This window comes from Arachis ipaensis, chromosome B4 (assembly GCF_059453495.1).
Source record: "Arachis ipaensis isolate K30076 ecotype BB chromosome B4, ASM5945349v1, whole genome shotgun sequence".
Classification (NCBI taxonomy): Eukaryota; Viridiplantae; Streptophyta; class Magnoliopsida; order Fabales; family Fabaceae; genus Arachis; species Arachis ipaensis.
In genome coordinates this window covers 67,311,445-67,335,834 of record NC_142439.1, presented here as the reverse complement: position 1 = coordinate 67,335,834, position 24,390 = coordinate 67,311,445, and the positions used below count along the sequence as shown (strand labels likewise).

Genomic DNA, 24,390 nt, shown 5'->3' with positions numbered 1-24,390 from the left:
TTTTTTCTAAACTAGGATTAAGGTCTAAGCTTTGTTATTATAATTTATAATGCTAGATTTGTTCAGAACTTGTTATTATAATTTATAAGGTTGATCTGTTGTTCTGAACTTCTGAATATTGTTCATTTGTTCTCTTTGTTTGGTTCTGATATGTTTTGATTTTAATTACATATAATGTTGATTTGTTCTCCAAGTTTGGGTCTGATTTGTTCTGAATTTAATTAAAATATGTTCTGATAAAAGTTGCTTTGTTCTCCTTGTTTGTTTTTTATTTATTCTGATTTTAATTGAAACATGTTCTGATTATTGTTGATTTGTTATCCTTATTTGGTTCTGATTTTAATTGTGCAAATTTTGATCTGTTTTAGAGATTTATTTGTTCTTTATCAAATTATGGATTTGGACGGTTTTGATTTGGTGTAACATGATCAGCTTTACCGCTTCCTTGTGAGGAGGACCGGCAGCAATTTCAATGTCGTGATACTGAAGGGCAAGGTTTGTTTTTCCCTCTCTTATCATTCTCAGTGGTAAGATTACCGCTAGTTTTCCTTCTTTATAAGGTGAAAATCCAGTGTGTGATTAAGCTTGATTAAATTCAGCTGGAGCTTATTAATCTTTGTGATCAGTTCTGTCCAAATAGATTAATAATTTGCTTGTGTATGATTAAACCTTGTTACTTTGTGAAAGAAGGAACAAATTAACAGCCTTAATTTAATTCTGTTTTGCTTGCCATTTAGGTTCACTAATCCATCTTTATTAAACACAATGTAATAAGTGCCTCACTACCTTGCATGTAATTGTTTGTAGTTCTTAATTTATCTGAGAGTTCCACTGACTCACCGATTCCAACCATCAAAACCCTAACTCTGATCCGTACCCTACAACATGGCTTCCGGTAATCACCTCTCCTACTTATTTTTCTAATCTGTTTTTTCAATTTTAATAAGCTTGGATTTTTATTTTTTATTTTAGTGCATTGAAAACCCTATCTGAACTAAGCAATGAAGCACTTTCTTGTAATTGTTGAATGTGTATGTGTGTTTTTCAGCGTGTCTGTGACGATGCTATTGTTTTGACCAGTTTCAGAGATGCTTGGAAACCCCATCAAGTTGAGTGGTGCAGCAAGGTCAGCACCATCAGCTTCTAGCCCTGCCACCTTCGAGACTGTGGCTCTCTTTGGTAAGAACTTGGTAGGGGTAACTTGGTAGAGGTACCTTTCCCTGCTTGATTTATTATGAAGACTGTTTAATATATTTCAATACTTGGTGTTGATTGTGCATCAGGTTCGTCTTTTGTCCTTGCCCTAACCTATTGATGTCTGGAATCCTATATTGTACCTTTATTTATTCAAGATTTAATTAAGGGTCTTGTTAACAAGTGTTAAGGCACTTGCTAAGAATACTATAAGAACAAGTAAATGTTAATTTTTTTAATTTTTCTGTGCACTTAATGCAAACCAAAACTTTTCTATTTTCTCTCTTAACCAATGCCCATAGGAAACTCTTAAGTTAAATCTTTTAAATTAATTTTTAAGGCTCTAATTGTATAGTTTGATCAAATTTTTAAGGCTTAATTACGTCAGTCCTTCTCAACAGCTGTTAAACATTCTGAATTTCTGATAATTGAGTCTTTTGTTCTTAGCAGTCTCTGCCTATTGATGTAGAGAATGAATTACACTCTATTTTGAACTTAATCTTGTAGTAATATGTTGCCTAAGTTTGTTTTATATTGGCCTTAATACATGTTACTTGTCTAACTTTTGTCCATCCATTGGTTATTAGGAGATACGTTTACTGATGGATCAGTTAAATACACAATGACTTCCATGAATGTTCCTGAACTTGTAATGTCATTATCAAGTATTTGATTTTCTTGGTATATCACTTGTAGTTTTCAAAAGCTTTGAATCGCTTCTAGAAAGAGGATCCTACATTCCGTGTTGGTTTAGACCCAGAGAGTGGGCAGGTAATGTTCTATTCTATTTATCTAGATCATAAAAGTGGCAAATTTGTTGTACTTGCAATGACATAGTTTACCTTTATCCAATTACAATAATTACAACTTTAGGAGAGATACTTAATGACAAACTGTTAGCATCAAAGATATAACTCCAAAAAATGTTTAATTGCAATTACAATTTTCAATACCCTATGGTTGGAGCATAGAAATCATGTGAACCAACCTTGCAAGAAATATAATGACCGTGACTCACTCTTGATTAACTTTCTCTCAAACAACAGCATGTTTAAATATGCATAGACCTTGCATGCAAGGCAAGATTAGGGAGTAGGCACTGTTTGAAGAACTGTTTGATCATTACGAGATTCTTTAATTATTTTTCCCTAAGTTTTAACTTACTGAATATTACAAGATAAATATGCCGTTGTAGTGTGTAATTATATATTTTTTGTATTAGGCTCAATAAATACTTTCTAAAAGATAAAAAAAAGTAACTTATATTAATCTTTCAGCAAATTGTTTATTCATAAATTACTTTTTGAGAAGTTCTTTTTAATATAAGTGCTTGACGGTTTAGAATTTAACTAATGAAGTCTCGTTGTGAAGTATAGTTTCCAAACCAATCAAGAATCCTTTCAATCAAAAATTTAGGTTGTCACAAGTAACAAACCCCAATGAAAATTAACCGAAGTATTAAGACTCCGGGTCGTCTCACGAAGAGTTACAATGAAATGTATGCTTATTGGCTATGAAGGGGTAAGGGGGTTGTTGATTGATAAGAGGGACAATAAAATAAATGACAAGAAAAATAAAGAGAGCAAGTAATTAAAGAAAGCAAGTAATAAAGAGAGGCATTCATGGCAATGGATTGAGATCATAGGCTTTCTATCCTAGTCATGCATGATTAATTCGCCTTATTTAGTTAACTCACACATCGGGAGAATGTCAAACAAGACTAATTAATCATATCACAAATATAAACAAGAATTTATCTCATTACGTCAACTCCAACAAATAGGGAGAAAGTCTAACGAGACTAGATAATCTCAATCCAAAAGTCCTAACCAACTTACTAATTAAACTAGCAAAAGATTAGCGTCAATGGAAACAATATTCCATAAGTCCTAATCAACTCACTAATTAAATTAGCAAAAGATTAGAATCAATGGAAACAATACTAGCTAACAACTCTAGATCACCAACATAAGTTGGGTTTTCATGACTCAAGATTACCCAATCACTCTTTCCAAGCCAAGAATGCTCAAAATCTACTCTAAAGACCAACCAAGCATTTTATCAAACACTTGGAAGGCATAAAAGGAAAGCATAATGAATGACAAGAAATAGTAAAATCTATCAACTACCAATTGCAAGAAAAGTAAATCAACAATTCAAATCATCAATTAAAAGAACATCAAACATAAAATTGCATTAAAGAAAATTAAGATCCATCAATTGTTCATAAACATAAAAGGGAGTAAAATAAGAAATTAACAAGAGAAAATACAAGATCAAAGACAATAGAACAATAAAACATAAAGAGAATTGAAATCAAAACAAGAATTAAACGAGAAATTTGAGAGTGATTAACATAACTCTATCCTAATTTCTTCCCTAAATCTAGAGAGAGGAGAGAGCCTCTCTCTCTAGAATTTTAACCTAAAACATGATGAAAAACTACACTATGACTACTTCTCTCATTCCCCCTTCAATTCTTGGGTTCAATAGCATCAGAAATGGGTTGTATTGGGCCCAAAATGAGGTGCAAAATCGCTGGGGGCAATTTCAATAAAGTGGGCCACGGACAGCATCGGCGCGTGTGCACAAAGTGCGCGTTTGCGCCCCTGAACGCGAAGAAACATATGGCAAAATTTATATCATTTCGAAGCTCCGGATGTTAGCTTTTCAATGCAACTAGAACTGCCTCATTTGGACCTCTGTAGCTCAAGTTATGGTCGTTTGAGTGCGAAGAGGTCGGCTTGACAGCTTTACGGTTCCTTCATTTCTTCATGAGTTCTCCCACTTTGCATGCTTTTCTCCTCACTTCTTCCATCCAATACTTGCCTTATGAACCTGAAATTACTCAACAAACATATCAAGGCATCGAATGGAATTAAAGTGGATTAAAATCATCAATTTTAGGGCCTAAAAAGCATGTTTTCACATTTAAGCACAAATCTAGGGAGAATTACAAAAACATGCTATTTCATTGAATAAATGTGAGAAAAGGTGATAAAATCCCCCAAAATAAGCACAAGATAAACCACAAAATCGGGGTTTATCATAAAGCAGCAAAACCAAGTTACAAGTAAGAAAGGGATGGATTGACAAACAAACAAACAAACAAAGAAAATCAAAAATGAAGTCGGCAACTACCCAATTCAGCCCAAAGAAGGGAGGGATCTCCTAGATACTTCTTCGTGTCGAGATGGGGAGGTTCTCCCCAATTTTCCTCTAACACATGTACAAAGGCCTGCTCGACCTCATCCCGACTTTCCCAAGAATACCTAGCCACTACCACATTCTTTTGCCAGCACAAAGGGAAGGCGGGCTCATTATTTTTCGTCCAAAAAGAAGGGACGAGCTCCCTCAACAGCTCGGACCTTGAAATAGTAGTTCTTAAAATCCCTAAAGGAGTCGTCATACATGGAGAACATTTCTTTCCCTGGGTGGCTCGAAAAGAAATCCAGGAAGCTTTCTTCTTAGCTCACCTAGGCTTGGTCAACACAAAAAGATAAAGAAAGAGTGTTTAGGTAGGTCAGATATCCAGTTCCTGACACAACAATGGGAAGATTTTTATGAAACCCTACGAGTTCGGATGGAGCTGAGAAGGAGCTACATTACAAGACCATAGCAGTTCAATTTCAAAAAGGGTAAAAGGAATGGTAATGTTCAATTGGCTAAAGAAGTAGTCATAAGCATAGAAGAAGGGTCGTTCTCCTTGAGTCAAAAGGAGGAAAACTAACCCTCTCCTCAGGGTCAGGTGACACCAACTCATAATTTTTCTCCTGGTCCCTACTACTACATATCATATGATGCCTCTTAAGTCACACACAATACTTAGGGTCAACCACAGTAACACATATCAAGACAATGGAGTCCAGCCAATCAGACATGCCATCCAGGATCTTAGTAGACATCTCAACAATGTTTTTGCGGGAAGACATGGGTCAACTATTGCTACAATAAGAAAAAGAAAAAATGGGTTACTATCAAACAGCTCGGGCAAATATGGAAACAACTTAGACAATAATATACAAACATTAACAGTTAGATACAGCAGTAAAAAAGGAAAAACCCAGGACTCACACCAAGGTCCTGGGGAACCCTTTGGAGGCAGTAACAAGACAAGAACCCGGAAAAAAGATATCGAAAGTTTATGTCCTAACATCTCTCAAAAACAATTCTTCTCTGGCAAACGACATTTGACACAAGCAGCAAGAAAGTCATCATCACCAACAAAAATCATCAAAAGTTACAACCTTTCCTAAACCGACAGTTCATCATCAAAGCCACAAAAAGTTTTTCAAAGCTATAACCTCAATTTACCAACAAATCTGCAAAGACAAAAACTTTGATCAGGAGGATACAACCACAAAAAAAGACAAGAAATAGTGAAGAAGAAAAAGTGGAAAAGCAAACGACGATCCAGCATAAAAGATGCAATCTTTCTCAAGATGAATAAACACAAACAAAAATCAACTTGACAATATATGCAACAGTAAAAACAGGCGTGAAGAATGATTATTAAAGTATGAAGAAAGAAGACCAATGAAGAGAGAACTTTTGCGTGGTCTAGAAATTCACAGATAAATCCTCGTTGCAAGTATAGCTTCTAAACCAACAAAAGTCCTTTCTTACAAACGTTTTGGTTGTCACAAGTAACAAACCCCTTTGAAATTGATAACCGAAGTATTTAACCTCGGGTCGTCTTCTCAAGGAACTGCAGGGAGGTGATCTTATTATTGGTTATGAGTTTGTAAATTGGGGGTTTTGAGAGTAGGGAAAAAGTAATTTAAATAACAAATAAAATAAATAAATAACTGTAAAATAAACTCTTGGCAAGGTATGAAAATTCAGAAGTCCTATCCTAGTTACTCCTATGAGATTTAGAGTTAATCCCACTCAGTTAACCCTTATGAAAGCAAGGGAAAGTCAAGTGAACTAATTAGTTAGATTTCCCAAGTCCTAGCCAACTCCTAAGGAAAGACTAGAGTTAGTGGAATTCAAGTCAATTAGCAGACATAATCATCAATCCCGATAAGTTCAATAACTCAAGGGTTTCCAGTTAATCAATTAAAGCCAAGGATATGAATAGCTAAATAAGAATTATAAACTGAAATACCTCAAATTATATTAAATAGAATATTCAAATCTAAACATGAATGGTTCATAAGCTAATTTGGCAATAAAAGTAATTAAAGGAAAGCATTAAAATATCTGAAAGCAAAAGAGAAATAGAAAGTAAAAGGAAAATTGAACCTGATAGGGAATTGAAATACTAAATTGAAATAATAAGAAATCCTAATCCTAAAACCTAAGAGAGAGGAGAGAACTTCTCCCTCTAAAAACAACATCTAAACTATGAAAAGTGAAGAATTGAGGGCCTCCCTCTGAATGGAAGCATTCTCCCACTTTATAACCTCTAATATGTGCTTTCTGGACTTGGATCTGGGCCAAAAAGGGTTTCAGAAATCGCTGGGAGCGTTTCTGCAGTTTCTGCTGTGTAGCGTCTGTCACGCGTCCGCGTTGGTCACGCGGTCGCGTCATCTGGAGTTTTCCTTATCACGCGTTCGCTTCGGTCATGCGTCTGCATCATCTGTGTTCTGCTTAATGCGCGCGTCCGCATCAGTCACGCGTTCACGTCGCTGCTTTTTCGCGCTAGGCATGCGGCCGCATCGTTCATGCGTTCGCGTCGCTGTCAGTTTCTACAGAAACTCCATTTTGTGCTTTCCTTCCATTTTTGTATCTTTCCCTTCCATCCTTTAGGTCATTCCTACCTTAGAAGATCTGAAACTACTCAACGCACAAATCACGACATCGAATGGTAATAAAGGGTGATTAAAATAATTATTTTTAAAGCATAGGAAACATGTTTTTCACATATATCACATAATAAGGAAGGGAAAGTAAAACTATGCAATTTACATGAATAAGTGGTTGAAGGGTTGAATAAATCACTTAAATTGAGCATAATATATATCATAAAATATGAGTTTATCAACCAACCTGTAGAAAGAGAGGGCGATAACAGCTTAGGAGACCGAAATGACGACGAAACCACGCCAACAATCGCTTTTCAAGCAAAGAAAAGGGGAAGCATGAAGACGTAAAAACAGAGGGTAAAGGGAGCGAAGAATTGCAGCGAGCGAAAGCGAAGAGAAAGGAGAAGAGAAACTAAAAAAGGAGGCTTTGAAATTCAAAATGAGATACGAAGAGGGAAACAAAGCTAACGGCAACAGGGGAGTTAATGAGTTTTTAACCTTTGCACGTTTACAAGAAAAGCGAAACGCGTGCTGCAATCAAAGAGGAAACGCTCCACATTCAAGTCCTAACAGGAGTTCTACAACGAGATCGAAGTCTGAAAAATAGGACCTCAAAGGAAAGACCGAGCTACGCGACCCGCGCTGATTAAAGACAAAACGGCCGACCTCCTCCGGTCTGGTTCTCTGACCTCTTCTTTAAAAAAGTTCGGCTAAATTGCCAGAAAGAGCCCAAAGCAGACCCAAATGAAGAGACACAACCCAATCTAAAGGCAGCTAAAGCCAAGAAAGATAAAGGCGATTCCTTTTAAAGATAAAGATGACTTCACTCCAAGATAAGATAAGATAACTAACTTATCTCAAGGAGGGTCACTCAAATACTACTATAAATACACTGGAGCACCTAGGTATAACTCATGCTCTGATTCTACTAAAAACCTGCCTAAAGCACGTGCTAACTTAAGCATCGGAGTCTCTTGCAGGTACCACCACCCTCCGGTGACGAAGGATCAGCTGCACCATCAAGTCGAATAAGTCGGACACGACAGCTCTGGCCACCACCGCAGATCTCGTCCGAGATCGACCAACAGTTTCAGGTAACCCTCGGAACAATACCTCATCATAATTTTCATCTCAACACGTCAAAACTATCATAAGCATTAACATCATGACACATTATCAATTTAACAGCATCAACATGCATTATCAATTCCAACAATCAATTCAATCCAACCTATCCTATGGGTCACTAGTCTAAGTGTCCAGAAATATTATATATTACATAGAGGAAACCGAAACCATACCTTGGCCGATTCTTAATATGCACAAAATCACTAATTGATCACACCGAGCTCAAACCAAGCCACCAGTTCAACTCCAAATGCTCCCAAATATCCAATGAAATTCCAAAAAGCTCCAATATTCAAACTAACATAATACATTTCATAGAAATTAAACACTCACAATATATCAATTTAAAAGAGTTCTTAAGAAACCTTACCTTATGACTGAAATTTGGGATAGAACCCAACAATCCTTCACTAATGGTTAGTACCTAAACAACTAAAACACAAAATTTCACTCAAAACCAAAACCTAAAATTCGAATTTCTTAGGGCAGAGAAAAAGAGATGAAATTTCAAAATCTTACCAACAAAGATTAAATAGAATTAATGGGCTCGGCAAGAGCTTCGTGTTGCCGCTGACGGCACACAAATCGGGACAAGGTAGCTTGAGATTTGGCCATTGGAAGTGATGAGTGAATAGTAACTTGCTCTCCCCTTTCACTCTCAACTCATGCAGCTGCACACTTGTGTTTTTGTGTGTGTTATGAGCTGAATGCTCATTGGGTTAGCCTTATATATATTGAGCTTGGGCCCAACTTGGATCAAGTCCTACCCGTTAGCATTTTTGGCCCGTTTGGCCCAACTATGGGCCGAACCTTTAAAATTAGTGCTCGGTTTTTTATTCTAATTATTTTTCAAAGTATTTCTACCGTTTTTATCACTCTCACATAGTACCGGACAAATTTAAGCCAGTACTGCCGGTTAATTTACCAGTTCGCATTTTTACGTGATTTTTCGCAGAAAATTACATTTTCCAACTCAGAAAAATCTACTGAGTCCAAAAATCAAACTTAAATCCTCTAATTATTATTATAAATTTTTGAAATCTATTTTGGGCCACTACAAGAAAAAAGGCCTATAGCCACGCTTTTTTGCCACGCTTTAAAAGCGTGGCCAAAAGTGGTCAATGGCCACACTTTTGTGAGGGTGGCGATTGAAAAGAGATTTGGTCACGTTTTTTCTTGCCATGCTTCAAAAACATGGCGAAAAGGGTCAACGGCCACGCTTTTAGAAGGGTGACAATTGATTAGAGAAACAGCCACGTTTTTTTCTGCCACGCTTCAAAAACATGGCCATAGAAAAAAACAGGGACATTTCAGAAGCGTGGCGACAGGGTTTCATCACGGCCACGCTTAGAAAACGTGGCCATATCGTAGTACTCTTTTGGCACGCTTTAAAAGCGTGGCCAAAAGCTTTTTTAAAAAAAAACCCTAAGACCCGTCCCCCAACCCTGTCCCCAACCCAATTGATGTTTTTTCAACCCGTCCCCAACCTTTATCGTGCTACCCTCCTCGAGCTCATCACATCCCTTGGTCACTCTTTCACCCTTGCTACCTTAATCGAACTCACATCCCCACCGTCTCCAGCACCACCCTCGCTGCGTCGTTAGCCTCCGCTTCCTCTCCGCCTCGTCTCCTCGTTGCTGTTACCATCATCCTTACCGTTAGCGTCAGCGCCAATGGCTTTCCGCGTCTCTTGCTCGGTGTCGGAGCTCGGAGGCGGCAACTATTTACTGCGTCTCTTGCTCACTGTCGATGTCGGTCTTACCCTTGTTGAAGGAATAGTTGCTTCGTTGCCTTGTTTCAGGTTCTTCTCCTCTTTCTTTCATGTTTCAATTCGCACCGGCAGTGCATTTGCAAATTTTAGGGTTTTTTTAGTGTTGTGCACAATTTGGGGGAGGTTTTGTTGGGTAACGGGAATTGAAAAATAACGATGAAATAAAGGACGATTTGTTTATAAGTTCAAGCCTTTAGAAATTTTGAATTCCATCTGCTTATAAATGCATTCATGAGCCAATTTTTTGGGGGTTCTTTAATATGATAACCTTGTTTATAGAATATTTTGTTGTGATTTTTGTGTTTGCACCTATGGTTACATGTTTGTACTCGTGATTCTTTTTTTAAGTTCTGTATTCCTCTTTTCTTTTCTATTTGTTTTCTTCACTAAATTAGCTTCCTTTTGGTACTACTCTATTGTATTCCTCTGCCCTTGTTTGATGTTTTTTCGATTGGAAATTTGGAATTTTGCTAGCAGGGAAGTGTGTGACTAAAACTTTAACTTGATGTAGGAATGATGTAAATTTCATTGGCTTTTCAAGAAATGCTGCTTGTCATCCTTGAGTTTGTTTATCGTTCGAGTTGTGATTTTTTTTTTCTATGATTTAGGGACTGGTATAACCTTGAGAAGTCGAAGCAGGTGAAGGCATTTCGTTGTGGAGAGTATGATGAGTGCATTGAGAAGGCGAAGGCATCTGCTGCTAATTCGAATAAGAAGGCGGTGAAGTATGCTCGCAGGGAGGATGCTATTATTCATGCTCTTGAGCTAGAAAGTGCTCGTGTTGGCAAGGAGCCATTAGTTTTTTGCTCTAGAACTGGTAAGTTTGTCAATTAAAATGGGGTGTCAGGTAGAGATTCGCTAGTCGTGTCTCATTCTGCTGATGTTTGTCAATGGTAAGTTTGTGATATAACATTTGTTACATGCATTGTGCATGGATCAGAGGCAGCCTATGGTATATATAGTATGGTCCTTCAATTTCACAATCTGATATATTGGTTGTATGCCATTTTTGTCTCTACTCATCCTAATTAATGCTTGTTGAATGGCTGTTATGTGTATTTAGTACGCAAAACGCAACGTGACAGATGCTTTAATGAGTTAAAATTCCTTAGGTGCAGAGATGTTTTTTTATCCGCAAAGTGAAATTATTAAATTCTTCCTTATCTTTCTTATTCCTTTTGTTGTGTAGTTATTAATGAATATCAAGTTGTTAATTTCGTATGATCCTTAATTTCCTTCATGTTTAACAAGTAGAGTTGCACACAATGCAAGCACTATATTTGATTCTTGTGCTCTACTACTGATAAATGGATTGTAATTGTGTTGTTGTGTAGGAATTGAAGCTCGGAGATTCATATTCGGTCCTCCCATAGCATTGGCAATAGGAGCAAGGTTGATACCATTGAGGAAACCAAAGAAGTTACCTAGTATGGTATTATTATCTTATAACACTAGTAGTGTTTGTGGGGTGTTAAGACTCAAAAGAAGGTTGCATTATTGGTTTGATGGCAGGGAAAGTGATATCTCAAGAGTATATTCTGGAGTATGGAAGGGACTGTCTTAAGATGCTTGTTGGAGCAATTGAAGCTGGTGAACGCGCGATAGTGGTTGATGATTTGATTGCAACTGGTGGAATACTCTGTGCTGCTATGGACTTATTGGTAATTGAATTCAAAATTTGGTTAGAGAATCTGGACTGGTTAGCGGATGTAGGTTTTGTTTTGTTTAATGCTGCTGTTCGGAATGGATTTGTCTTTCCTCTGAATATTGCCCTGGATGAACTTGTTTATTGTGCTATTTTGGTGTTAAATTCTGGACTTGTGATTGCTGTTTATTGTATTTTTGTTCATTGTCCAAAATAGATGCTGTGAAAGTGTTACTGTTTCATTAATTTTTCTTAGTTTGTTGTTGCTGAGTGCTGCTCTGCTTGTTGCTTGGTCCATATTATATGAACTGCAATGATTTCAGTTTGTCGAACTGGTTAAGTCATATGAATTCTATTTGCTGCTTGCTTGAACCTGGGAAACATGCTATTTACTGCTGCTGTTTAATAAACAATTGCTTCTGTTGATGATTCTATTCTTATTTTGAGTTGTGTCTTGAACGTTCTGAATCCTGAAACCAAAGTTTGATAATAATAATAATAATAATAATAATAATAATAATAATAATAATAATAATAATAATAATAATAATAATAATGCACAGTGATATTAAGGTAATTTTTCTTATAGTATCGTTGATTAGCATGTCCTCCTTTTATGAGTTACTAATGTTCAATTGTAATCAATTTCAGGGGGCCAATATTCTTGTAGATAATAAAGGTTGCATTAAACTTGCAGATTTTGGGGCCTCCAAACAAGTTGTTGAGCTGGTAATCTCAGTCTTCTCTATTTCTCTACTATAGTACTATTAGATATACTATTTTGACTTTGTGAGGATCTTGTATCTGCGTATTTGTTGAAGAAGCGTCTTTGTTTGATTTAGGCTATTATTTTGAGTGCCAAGTCTATGAAGGGTACTCCATATTGGATGGCTCCTGAGGTTATTCTCCAGACTGGACATAGCTCTGTTGACATATAGAGTGTGGGTTGCACTGTGATTGAGATGGCTACTGGAAAGCCTCCCTGGAGCCAACAATACCAATAAGAGGTATCCCAAATTTTGACTCATTTTTGACTCGTTATATTTTTGTTTGAGGTGCTCTCTGAACATCTACTAAAAAATTGGACCAGGTAGCTGCTCTCTTCCATATAGGGACAAGTCTCATCCGCCAATCCCTGATCATCTCTCTGATGCAGCCAAAGATTTTTTGCTAAAATGTTTGCAGAAGTATGTTTATTTTTATTCTTCTCTTCTTCTTTTTTATCCAAATTATTCTTCTCTTCTTTCTATCCTTGCATCACTTCCTCAAAATAGAAAATTAAGAAATGTCATTGTTATTAAGAACTTGTATGGATGTTTAGGCCTTTCTTCTTAATGTATGTAATATGGTATTTATGATTAGCATATTTGGTGAAAGATTCTTAAATCCTCTTTAGGGTTCATTGAGATGGACCTTGAGAAAAGATATACTTTAAAGGCAGCAATTGTCACTTGTGGAGGGCTTTGCCCTGGCCTTAATGATGTCATCAGACAGGTTAGTTTGTGATCACATTGTTGTTAAGGTAGTAACAATTTATTAGAGAAGTGTAATATTTCAATTTGCATCATCTAATCTTTGGGAGCATTGTGCTTTTGTATATGATGGCGGTGTGCTTCCATCAGGTCGAGCAGGTTCAATAGTTGTGGACCTCACTACACCACACAAATACAAGATACTGAGACCTGGAAGAAACTTACAAAAAAAAACTGCATTCAATAGGATCCAGTTGCTGCATCATGCTCTAGGTGTGAGGAATTGTGGTGTTCTTCTCTTCAATGAATCTGAGATACTGGGTTGTGGTGATTGTGGTGCTGCTGCGGTTGTCTAATTTGAGGTATTGAATAAGAAGGACAAGTTCTATGAGCATGTATGCTAATAGCACTATTGCCTTAGTGTACAGTTGATACAATACTTCTGATATTCCTGTCATGCTTCTGCTTTCTTTGTTTGTTTACGTTTCTGTTAATGCTTTCTCTTTTTTTCTCTGAAATTGTAATCAATAGAGTCAGGTTCAGTATAATAGTACTTAGCAATAACTTCTTATACTAATTGTATATTGTATATTATAATAATCCAGAAGTTTGTGTTAAGCTGACCAAGTTTATTTTTATTCCCATTAGCATAATGCTAATGAATTTTTATAGTAGAATGTGAATTTGGTTTAATTTGGAATTGTTAATACATGCATAAATTAGATTATTTCTTATAATATTTTTATATATATCATTTTTGTTGGTTCAATTTGTTCTTGATATTTTGCTGCAGGCTAGTATTAGAATGGATAACTTGAACGCTTAATGCACAAAGTGGAGCAGTTTTAGGTTGATTCTGATCTTTTACTAAGTATTTAGGTTGATGATCATCTCTATTAGTGTAATTTGATATATTATGAGCAGTTCTAACTTGTATTATTTCTGTGTTTTTCTTCGGTTTTTAGTTTTGAAATTTGAACTCGGGATTTATTTTGTATTTTAGTTTTTTAATGTATAAAACAATTATAGTAAATTATATATGTCACTAACTATTGTTTGATTTGTCTTGTAATAAAAATTGCATACTATATTTGTAGGTTTGGTAATAAAAAAGGATTGAAAATTTATAGTGTAGCAATAAAGATCAAGGAAAAGATTTTTTTTTTTAATTTAACAAGGCTTTCGCCATGCTTTTAAACCGTGCTGTATATCTTGCCATGGCCACGCTTTAAAAGCGTGGCCGTATCTCTCCCCATCGCCACGCTTTAAAAGCGTGGCCGTATCTCTACCTATCGCCACGCTTTAAAAGCGTGGCCGTATCTCTACCTATCGCCACGCTTTAAAAGTTTGGCCGTATCTCCCATATGGCCACGCTTTTAAAGCGTGGCCATATCTCCCACATACGGCCACGCTTTAACGCGTGGCCATTTGTAAAAAGCGTGGCAATAGAGCAACCGCCACCCTTTCAGACGCCACCCTTTCAAAAGCGTGGCGGTAGCTTAAAAAGCGTGGAGAAAAGCTATCACCACCCTTTTTTTAGCTTTTCGCCATGCTTTAAAAGCGTGGCAATAGAGCTGTTTTCTTGTAGTGGGCCATTTAATTATTTAATTAATCGGTTAATTATTCCTGGTTCTTATATTCTCCCAACCAAATAAGAAATTTTGTCCCCAAAATTTAGTGTTTACCCGAGAATAACTCGGGATAATCCTTCCGCATCTCGGACTCCAACTCCCAACTATGTTCTTCAACTCTTGCTTGTTTCCAAGCCACTTCAACTAACTGAACTTCCTTCTTCGTAGTTTCTTCACACTAGTGTCGTCAATACGTACCGGTGTTTCTTGAAACGTTAAGTTCTCCCTCAATTCGACCGACTCGTGCTTTAACACATGAGCCGTGTTTGACGTGTACTTACGGAGTTGTGACATGTGTAATACGTCATGCAAGCTAGACAAGTGAGGTGGCAAAGCTACTTGATATGCGACCGGCCCGAATCGTCTCAAAATCTCGAATGGTCCAATGAATCTTGGATTCAGCTTCTTGATCTTAGTTGCTCTTCCAATCCAGTTGTCGGAGTAACCCTCAGAAATACATGCTTTCCACTTCAAATTCCAACGGTTTCCTTCTCTTATCTACATAACTTTTCTGTCGGCTTTGTGCAGTTAAAATCCTAGCTTGAATCTTCTTAATCTTCTCAGTAGTCTCCGCTACCAAATCAGGACCCAAAACATCACTTGCTTCACCGGTTTCATACCAACACAGAGGAGATTGGCACTTCCGTCCATACAAAGCCTCATATGGAGCCATCCCAATGCTCGCATGAAAACTGTTGTTGTACACAAACTCCACCAATGGCATGTAATGGTCCCAACTTCCAGGTTGATCCAAAACACACACCCTTAGCATATCTTTTAACGTTTGAATAGTCCTTTTCGACTGTCCATCAGTTTGCAGATGATATGCAGTGCTGAGACATAGTCTTGTACCAAAAGCTTTTTGAAAAGCTCCCCAAATCCTTGATGTGAATCGGGGATCACGGTCTGACACTATGCTCGATGGCACACCGTGCAACCCTACAATCTCCTTTATGTACAATCTTGCCAATTCCTCCATAGAATAGTTCACTCGGATAGGCAAAAAATGAGTGGTCTTGGTTAAACGATCCACGATCACCCAAACTGCATCAAATCCCGACCTAGTCCTCGGTAAACCGGTCACAAAATCCATCGCAATTCCTTCCCACTTCCACTTAGGAATCTCAAGTGGCTGTAGCATTCCCGACGATCTCTGGTGTTCTATCTTCACCTTCTGACACGTCAAACACTTAGATACAACTATAGCTACATCACCTTTCATCGCAAGCCACCAGAACATCTTCTTTAAGTCATAGTACATCTTCGTGCTTCCTGGATGAATAGAAAACCCGCTGTTGTGAGTTTCCGACAACAACTCTTGTCTCAGACTTCCGACATCTGGCACACAAATTCTACCTTTATACCTCTATAATCCTTCATCATCCTTAGTGAATTCTCTATGCCTCTTCTTACTAATCAGTTGGAACATCTTCTGAAGTCCTTGCTCATCTTACTGAGCCCTCTGAACCTCTGATTTAAATGTACTTGAAATGCACATTTGGTTCAAACATGCTTCCCCTTCACTTTCACCAAGTCCCAACTTAAGTTCCGCAAACTTATCTACCACCTCCTCTTTAATTCTCATCCAAGCGATCGTCAAAGACTTTCGACTTAATGCATCTGCCACCATGTTTGCCTTTCCCGGGTGATAACTTAGCTCAAAATCATAATCCTTCAGAAGCTCCATGATAAACTACTATTTTATGGTTTATCTTGTGCTTAATTGAGTGGCTTTTATCAATTCTTTACCCACTTATTCATACTATTCGCATGTTTTATGTTTTCTTTCCTGATTTTGTGCTATGATTGAAAACATGTTTCTTTGGTCTTTAAATTGCTAATTATTAATCCTCTCCTATTACCATTCAATGCATTGATATGTGTGTTAAGTATTTTCAGAGATTACAGGGCAGGAATGGCTTGGAGGATGGAAAGGAAGCATGTAAAAGTGGAAGGAATACAAGAAGTTGAAGGAACTGCAAAGTTGTCAACCTGACCTCCTCGCACTCAGACAGTCATAACTTGAGCTACAGAGGTCCAAATGATGTGGTTTCAGTTGCGTTGGAAAGCTGACGTCCGGGCTTCGATTTGATATATAATTCGCCATATCTGCCCTGACCCCAGGCGACGCAAACGCGTGGATCACACGGACGCGTGACCTGGCAAGAATACAATCCACGCAAACGCATGGACGATGCCTCCGCGTCACTTTGCCGCGACCTGAACGTAAAAAAAATTGCTGGGTGCAATTTCTAGGCTGTTTTAACCCAGTTTTTGGCCTGGAAAATACAGATTAGAGGCTATAAAGTGGGAGAATGCATCTATTCAAAAGAAGTCTTCAATTATTCACTTTTCATACTTTAGATGCAGTTTTTAGAGAGAGAGGTTCTCTCCTCTCTCTTAGGTTTTAAGATTAGGATTCCTCTTAAAGGATTTAGGATTTCAACTCTTCATCAGGTTCAATATTCCTTTTTATTTTATATTTCTCTTTTACTTTCAGATACTTTAATGCTCTCATTTAATTACTTATGTTGCCAAATTGGCTTATGAACTCTTTATGTTTAGATTGATTTTCGCTTATTAATACAATTGAGGTATTTCAGATTTATGATTCTTGTTTTGCTTATTATATTCTTGGCTTTAGTTGATTAACTCGAAGCTCTTGAGTTGTCAACTTATCGTGATTGATTATTATGTCGGCTAATTGACTAGAATTCCACTAACTCTAGTCTTTCCTTAGAAGTTGGCTAGGACTTGGGAATCTAACTAATTAGTTCACTTGACTTTCCCTTGCTTTCATAAGGGTTAACTAAGTGGGATTAACTTTCATTCTCATAAGAATAACTAGGATAGGACTTCCGAATTTTCATACATTGCCAAGGGTTCTTTTCTGTTATTATTATTAATTTATTTTTCTTGCCATTTAAATTACTTGCTTCTTATTTCAAAAACCCCCAATTTACAAAACTCATAACCAATAATAAGAACACCTCCTTGCAGTTCCTTGAGAAGACGACCCAAGGTTAAATACTTCGGTTATCAATTTCAAAAGGGGTTTGTTACTTGTGACAATCAAAACGTTTGTAAGAAAGGACTTTTGTTGGTTTAGAAGCTATACCTACAACGAGGATTTATCTGCAAAATTCTAGACCACACAAAAGTTCTCTTTTCACTCCATCCACCTACTTTAACGTATATTGAGTTCTTTCTGATCAAAGATGTACTTGAGACTCTTGTGATAAGTAAATATGCTAAACCTCACTTCATAAAAGTGGTGTCTCCAAATCTTCAATGCAAACACAATCGCTGTTAATTCCAAATCATGAGTTGGGTAATTCACCTCATGTGGTCTCAGTTGACGTGATACGTAAGCTACTACATTCCGGTGTTGCATCAACACGCAACCCAAACCCTTCAACAAAGCATCATAGTATACTTCAAACAGTTCGTGCGGTTCTGATAAAATTAAAATAGGCGCTGAAGTCAACTTTTGTTTCAAAGTATGAAAACTCTCCTCAAACTCCGACGTCCACACAAATGGTACCTCCTTCCGGGTTAACATAGTCATCGGTAATGCAATCCGGGAAAATCCCTTAATGAATCTTCAGTAGTATACGACCAAGCCTAAGAAACTTCTAACCTCCGTCACCGTAGTTAGTCTCTCCCATTCCATCACCGCCTCCACTTTCGAAGGATCTACGGCTATTCCTCCTTCGCTCACCACATGACCTAAGAACTTCACTTCCTCCTTTCAGAATTCGCATTTGGACAACTTAGCATATAAATTTCACTCTTTCAAGATTTGCAACACAATTCTCAAGTGTTCCTTGGGCTCTTTTGCTGTCTTAGAATAAACTAAGATGACGTCTATGAAAACCACCACAAATTTGTCCAAAAAGGGATGAAATACTCTGTTCATTTAATTCAGGAACACAGCAGCTACATTCGTCAACCCAAAGGACATCACTGCAAACTCTAATGTCTATAGTGCGTCCTGAACGCAGTTTTTGGAATGTCATCCTCCTTCACCCTTATCTGATGGTATCCAGACCTCAAATCAATCTTTGAAAACACCCTAGCTCCTTGCAACTGATCCATCAAGTCATCTATCCTCGGCAACGGATACTTATTCTTCACAGTCACCTTGTTTAACTGCCGGTGATCCACACAAAGTCGCATTCCTCCATCCTTCTTCTTTACCAATAAAACTGGCGCTCCCCATCGAGATACACTCGGTCGAATGAACCTCTTGTTCAAAAGCTCTTCTAACTGAGCTTTTAGTTCTGCTAACTCTATAGAAGCCATTCGATACGGTACAATCGACACTGATTCGGCTCCCGGTACCAAGTCAATCGCAAACTCAATTTTCCTTTGCAGTGGGAACTCAGGAATATCTTCTGGGAAACCTTCTGAAAACTCCCTAACTACTGGAATTTGATCTATCCTCTGATCATCACCTAACACATTTGCAACCAACTATATATAACCCTGGCACTCTTTCCTACTACAGTTCACCATTACAGAGTTCAGATAGTAACCATAAACTACCACTGCTCTACTTTCTCCTTCTGACATAAACCGAATCGATCGCTCAAAGCAATCCAACAAAACTCGATTCTTTGACATCAAATCAAATTCCAAAATCATCTGCAACCCAACCATTGGCAAACATATTAAGTCATGAACAAATTCTCTATTCTCAAGCTTGAAACCTACTTGCCTACAGCCTGACCTATTCACAATCATCTGATACGGGGTATGCAAATGCAAATTAAATACTAACTCTGACACTTTCAATCCTAATTCCTCAACCTTATTAAAAGCAATAAACAAATGCAAAGCTTCAGTATCATATAATGCAATCAACATTTTCTCACCAAATAGATAGTTACCTCTCATCAACTGATCCGACTTTGTAGCATCCGAGGCGTTCACAGCAAACACCCGCCCTTGGTGTTGATTCTGACCCGCATTCGGGTTCCTCCCACGAGGGCAATCCTTCGCCATATGTCCAGGTAGTCCACACATGAAGCATCCACTTATACCCAACTTGCAAGAGTCATTCGGATGAAAACACCCACAATGATCACAAGTTAAATCTGGGGAAGCTTTACTCTGATTACCTCTACCTCTGACCGGATGGTACTGATCATAAGTATTTTGCCTAAAGCCCCCTTAACCTTGAGGTGCATGTCCTCCTCTCTTGAAGCTCTGAGCTCTTGGTTGAAAATATTTTCCTCGCCAACGGTTGTTGTTTCCTCCACGAGTGTCTCGTGACGAAGCCACTTTCTTTGTGCACTCTTCAACCACTCTCGCCTTGTTCACGAGTTCAAAAAAGATTTGAATCTCCAAAAGAGCCACATCAGTCATAATGGTATCCCTCAAGCTTCCTTGGTACTTAATGCACTTCCAACTCTCATAGGACTCCGGGGCACCTTGACACACCCTAGAGAACCTACAGAGCTTCTCGAACCGACTAGTGTAATCCGCCACAGACAAAGAGCCTTGCTTCAGCTACATAAGCTCTAACTCCTTTGCTTCTCTCACCAACTCTGGGAAATATTTCTTAAAGAATGCTATTTAAAACACGTCCCAAGGAATCTCAGCATTCGGAAGTCACAACAATTGGCACTCTCCTTGCCACCAATGTTGTGCCTCTCCTAACAGCTGATAGGCTGCAAATTCCACATATTGGTTAGTCAGGACATGTTGAGCCTGTAGTGCATGCTCTATAGCTCGAAACCAATTGTCCGCTTCAGTTGAGTTGGTTGAGCCTCTAAAAGTCAGTGGATGAACCTTAAGAAACGAAGCCAAGGTCATCAGAGCACCCCCTCAAATCATTACCATTTCCGTTTTCCGCTGGTTGACCTAACCTCTCCACAGCTTGCAAAGTCGCAGCAGCATTCGCCTTCATGGTATTAGCAAGATTATCCATAGCTGCCATAAACTCGGCATAGTTATCGACTGGTTGCTCATTTCCAGTCTCTTCTCGTGTACGAGTACGACCTCGTCCGCAAGTAGCCATTAGGGCTCCTGTCTACACCAAACCATCGATACCAAGGTGATCAGTCTCAATATCAAAAGTCTAGTGCTTCAATTATCCCAAAAAGGCACTCACAAACAAGCATGATATGCAATATCAAGGAGATAACCTAAATAGCATCAAAGAAAAAGACACAAAGTATGCACTGAAGCGCAATTAGTCCATCCCTCAGGCTCACGAGGACGAATCGCTCCGATACCACTAAATGTAACACCCTAATTACCCTGAGTCTTACCTCGTGTCGTAAAGCAAAGGTTAATCAAAGGTTATGGTGATTCTAAATGCTATTACACACACACACACACACACACACACACACACACACACACATATATATATATATATATATATATGGAAAGAAATAATAATTCTAGAAGCCCAATGAAGAATTAAGCTCAAAAACAGAGTTTTAAAAGCGCAAAGCATTCACACAAAGATAAAAACTTAAGGCACAAGATATACATACAGATATCAAGACATATATATATGTATAAGAGTATAATAGTAATAAGATCTAGCCGCAGCTCGCAGAGTTTAAGCTAGCTAGTTTTATACAGACAATTCAGAGTTTTTGAAAGTAAAACAGCTTATACAATATTTCTCTCATCGTAAGCCTCTAAGGCAAACATAAATACAAAAGTGAGAGATCTGTGCAAAATAAACCAAAAGACTTCCAAAACATAGCAAGGATCCTCTGCTCTATCACCATCAGGCAACTCACCGAGGTGGGTTGCGACCTGTATCTGAAAAAACAACAACAAAATATGGTATGAGAACCGGAGATTCTCATTATGGTAACAGTGCCTAGTGATGTAAGATATAAGACTCTAGGATGCCAAAGGTAATCCTAGAACTTCATATCCATCACAAGATTCAATCTTAAACCATAAGCAATTTAAAATATTAACTTTAAAACCATAATGAAAAAGGGTAATCTAACTTTAGGCATGTTAAACACTTAGGCAAACAATACAAGTTGGCAAAGCAAATAAACAGATAGAATATGCACATGATGACTACCTGTCCTATTTGGCTGTGATATCACATTGTCGGTTGATGCCAGGGCATCTTGGCTAGTTTCACAAGCCATTTTTAGTATGTTTTAGGTTAGTTTCATGCAATTTCTTAGGCATTAAGTAAGTATTTAGTTGAATATGCATTCATACCTTGATTCAAGAAAACATTGTGAATTCTAAACAATTTCATGAGAATAATGCAAGGATTGAATGATAGAATGAATGATGCATCATCTCATCATTAGAGCAAGACTTTGATGCACTTTGTTTGATTAATTTTAGGCAAGAAGAAGCAGAGAAGAGCCACGTTAGTGTTCACGTTAGTGCCACTAACATGGCCATTAACGTGGAAGAAAGGACAGCTTGCAACGTTAGTGGTGAAGTTAACACCACTAACGTGTTCAACGACCAATTAAGCCCACGTTAGTGCCACTAACGTGGGCACTAACGTAGAAGAAGGAGGAGCTCAAGACGTTAGTGGTGAAGTTAACACCATTAAAGTGAAGGATGGTCAAGGAAGCCCACGTTAGTGCCACTAATGTGGGCACTAACGTAGAAAAAGAAAGAGCTCTAGACGTTAGTGGTGAAGTTAGCACCACTAACGTGAGGAATGGCCAGAGAAGCCCACGTTAGTGGTCACATTAGTGCCATTAACAGTGGGGTTAACGTGACTCAAGGGGTTTGGAGATGATAGTGACCAAGTTAGTGTCACTAACGTCTTCGAGCCAGGGATTTACACTTGACGTTAACGACACTAACGGCCAAACTAACATAAAAGCTACCCAATTCAAACTCTCCCAGCAAGCTGAGCAAAGTCTGCTGAGATTGTAATTGCTTCAACTGAGCTCAAAGGCCCACATTCAAAGACTTGCAGAGTGAACTGAAGATCAGAGAAGTAGTATATATAAGGGTAGTTTTGAACTAGAAAAGGGAGATTGGGACCTGGGAATCCAGGATCTTAATTACTCTATATTTTACTTTTCTCTGTAATTCAGTTTTACTTTGAATGCTATTTACATTTTCATTTTCCATTCCTAGAGCTATGAATAACTAAACCCCTCTTCATTGGGTTAGGGAGCTCTGTTGTAATTCAATGGATCAATTATAGTTCTTATTCTCCTTCTTCCTTCCATTCTCTTTGATTTGCTTGAAAGCTTTCGCTCTTCATCCAATTGAGCAATTGTCTCGGAAGAGAAATTGCTCATACTTAGATTTCCTTAGAATGTTGGAAGAAAATGAAGAAATCATGCTAGAATTACTTTCTCATGTTGGACTGGATTGGGGGTTGGATGGATACAGTGACATATAATCCTACCAATACTTTGATCTAGCAAAACATGTGGTATAATCAGTGATCGTACTTCATCTCTTCTCATGAGCAATTAGATCAAGGAATCGGGCGATTGTTCAAGCTTAGAGAGATTGAATTGCCAAGGAATTGAGATTCAATCACCTAAGATTGCCTTGAGATCAATGAGTTGCATGGATTGAGGAAGAGATGAGAATGAACTTTATCCGGAGAATGCAACATCTCCTGAACCAAATGAACTTCCCATTTTTGACCATTCCATTCTTTATATTCTGCTGCTGTCATTTATGTTCATCATCCCCATTCCCATTTAAGTTTCTGCAATTAACTTTCTGCACTTTATATTCCGCCATTTACTTTCTGTTATTTACATTTCTTGCTATTTACGTTTCCTGCCATTTAAGTTTCTGCAATTCTCAATCCAATTTTGCTTAGCTCAACTAGAACACTCCTCTGATTAAAATTTCTCAACCAATCAATCCCTGTGGAATTCGACCTCACTCTATTGTGAGTTTTTACTTAACGACAATTCGGTATACTTGCCAAAGTGAATTTGTAGTGATACAGATTTCACGCATCAATTTTATGGCACCGTTGCTGGGGATTGATTTTGTATTGACAATGATTAAATTGGAGGATAACTAGATTGAGCATTTTCTTTTACCTTGTTAATGTGTTTTGTTTCAGCTATCTTATTTCATTCTCGGCAATTTTACTTGTTTTCATTACTTATTTACATTTTCGTATACTAATCGACTAACTGTTTACAAATTTCACCAACCACTCTAACCACACTTCTTAACAAGAGTGATTCCTTCACTTGCTTCTCTTTGCTTGTTTGTTGTGTGTATAACAGGTAAAAGAGGAGGAGCTTCAACCTCTTTTGATAGTGAACCTGAGAGGACCTTCCTTAGGCTAAGGAGGGAAGCAAGAGGTAAAGGAATAGTTGGAAAGGAAGCATCGAAAGAAGATTTAGATGTTATTATAGAGGAGGAAGTACACAATCATGTTGGAGAAGGTGCTGGCAATCATGTTGGGCAGTGTTCCGAGGGTTACCTGAAATGTAGGTCGATCTCAGATGAGATCCGCGGTGGTGGCCGAAGCTGATGTGTCCGACTTGTTAGACTTGGTGGTGCTGCTGATCCTTTGTCACCGGAGGGTGGTGGTACCTACAAGAGACTCTGATGCTTAAGTTAGCATGTGCTTTCGGTAGGATTTTATGTAGAATCAGAGTATGAGTTATACTTGGGTGCTCTAGTGTATTTATAGTAGTGTGGAGTGACCTTCCTTGAGATAAGTGATGACAAGTCATCCTAGCCTATTTTAGCTAGTCTTTTTCTTTAGTTTTCATTAGAATTATGCACTTTCTTGAGCTACAAGCAAACCAATTGAGTAGATTTTCATGTTTCCCTTGATTGAACCAACCATATA

The 24,390-nt window shown here is 37.9% G+C and overlaps 2 protein-coding genes across 2 annotated transcripts; one reads left to right on the top strand and one right to left on the bottom strand.

Annotated features, from left to right (window-relative positions):
- The first annotated feature begins 9,745 nt into the window (after positions 1-9,745).
- LOC148567775 (uncharacterized) lies at positions 9,746-13,316 on the top strand. The gene is made up of 8 exons (XM_088484622.1): positions 9,746-9,873; positions 10,452-10,660; positions 11,178-11,270; positions 11,356-11,504; positions 12,140-12,217; positions 12,331-12,387; positions 12,866-12,982; positions 13,071-13,316. Exons 1-8 carry the CDS (start codon positions 9,746-9,748, stop codon positions 13,314-13,316), a joined length of 1,077 nt encoding a protein of 358 aa, XP_088340748.1.
- A 5,062-nt stretch (positions 13,317-18,378) lies between these two features.
- On the bottom strand, positions 18,379-19,598 carry LOC148567774 (uncharacterized). Its single transcript, XM_088484620.1, has 3 exons — positions 19,100-19,598; positions 18,838-19,048; positions 18,379-18,502 (listed from the first exon to the last, which is right to left on the bottom strand). The coding sequence occupies exons 1-3, from the start codon at positions 19,596-19,598 to the stop codon at positions 18,379-18,381; spliced, it is 834 nt and encodes a 277-aa protein (XP_088340746.1).
- Positions 19,599-24,390: the final 4,792 nt, after the last annotated feature.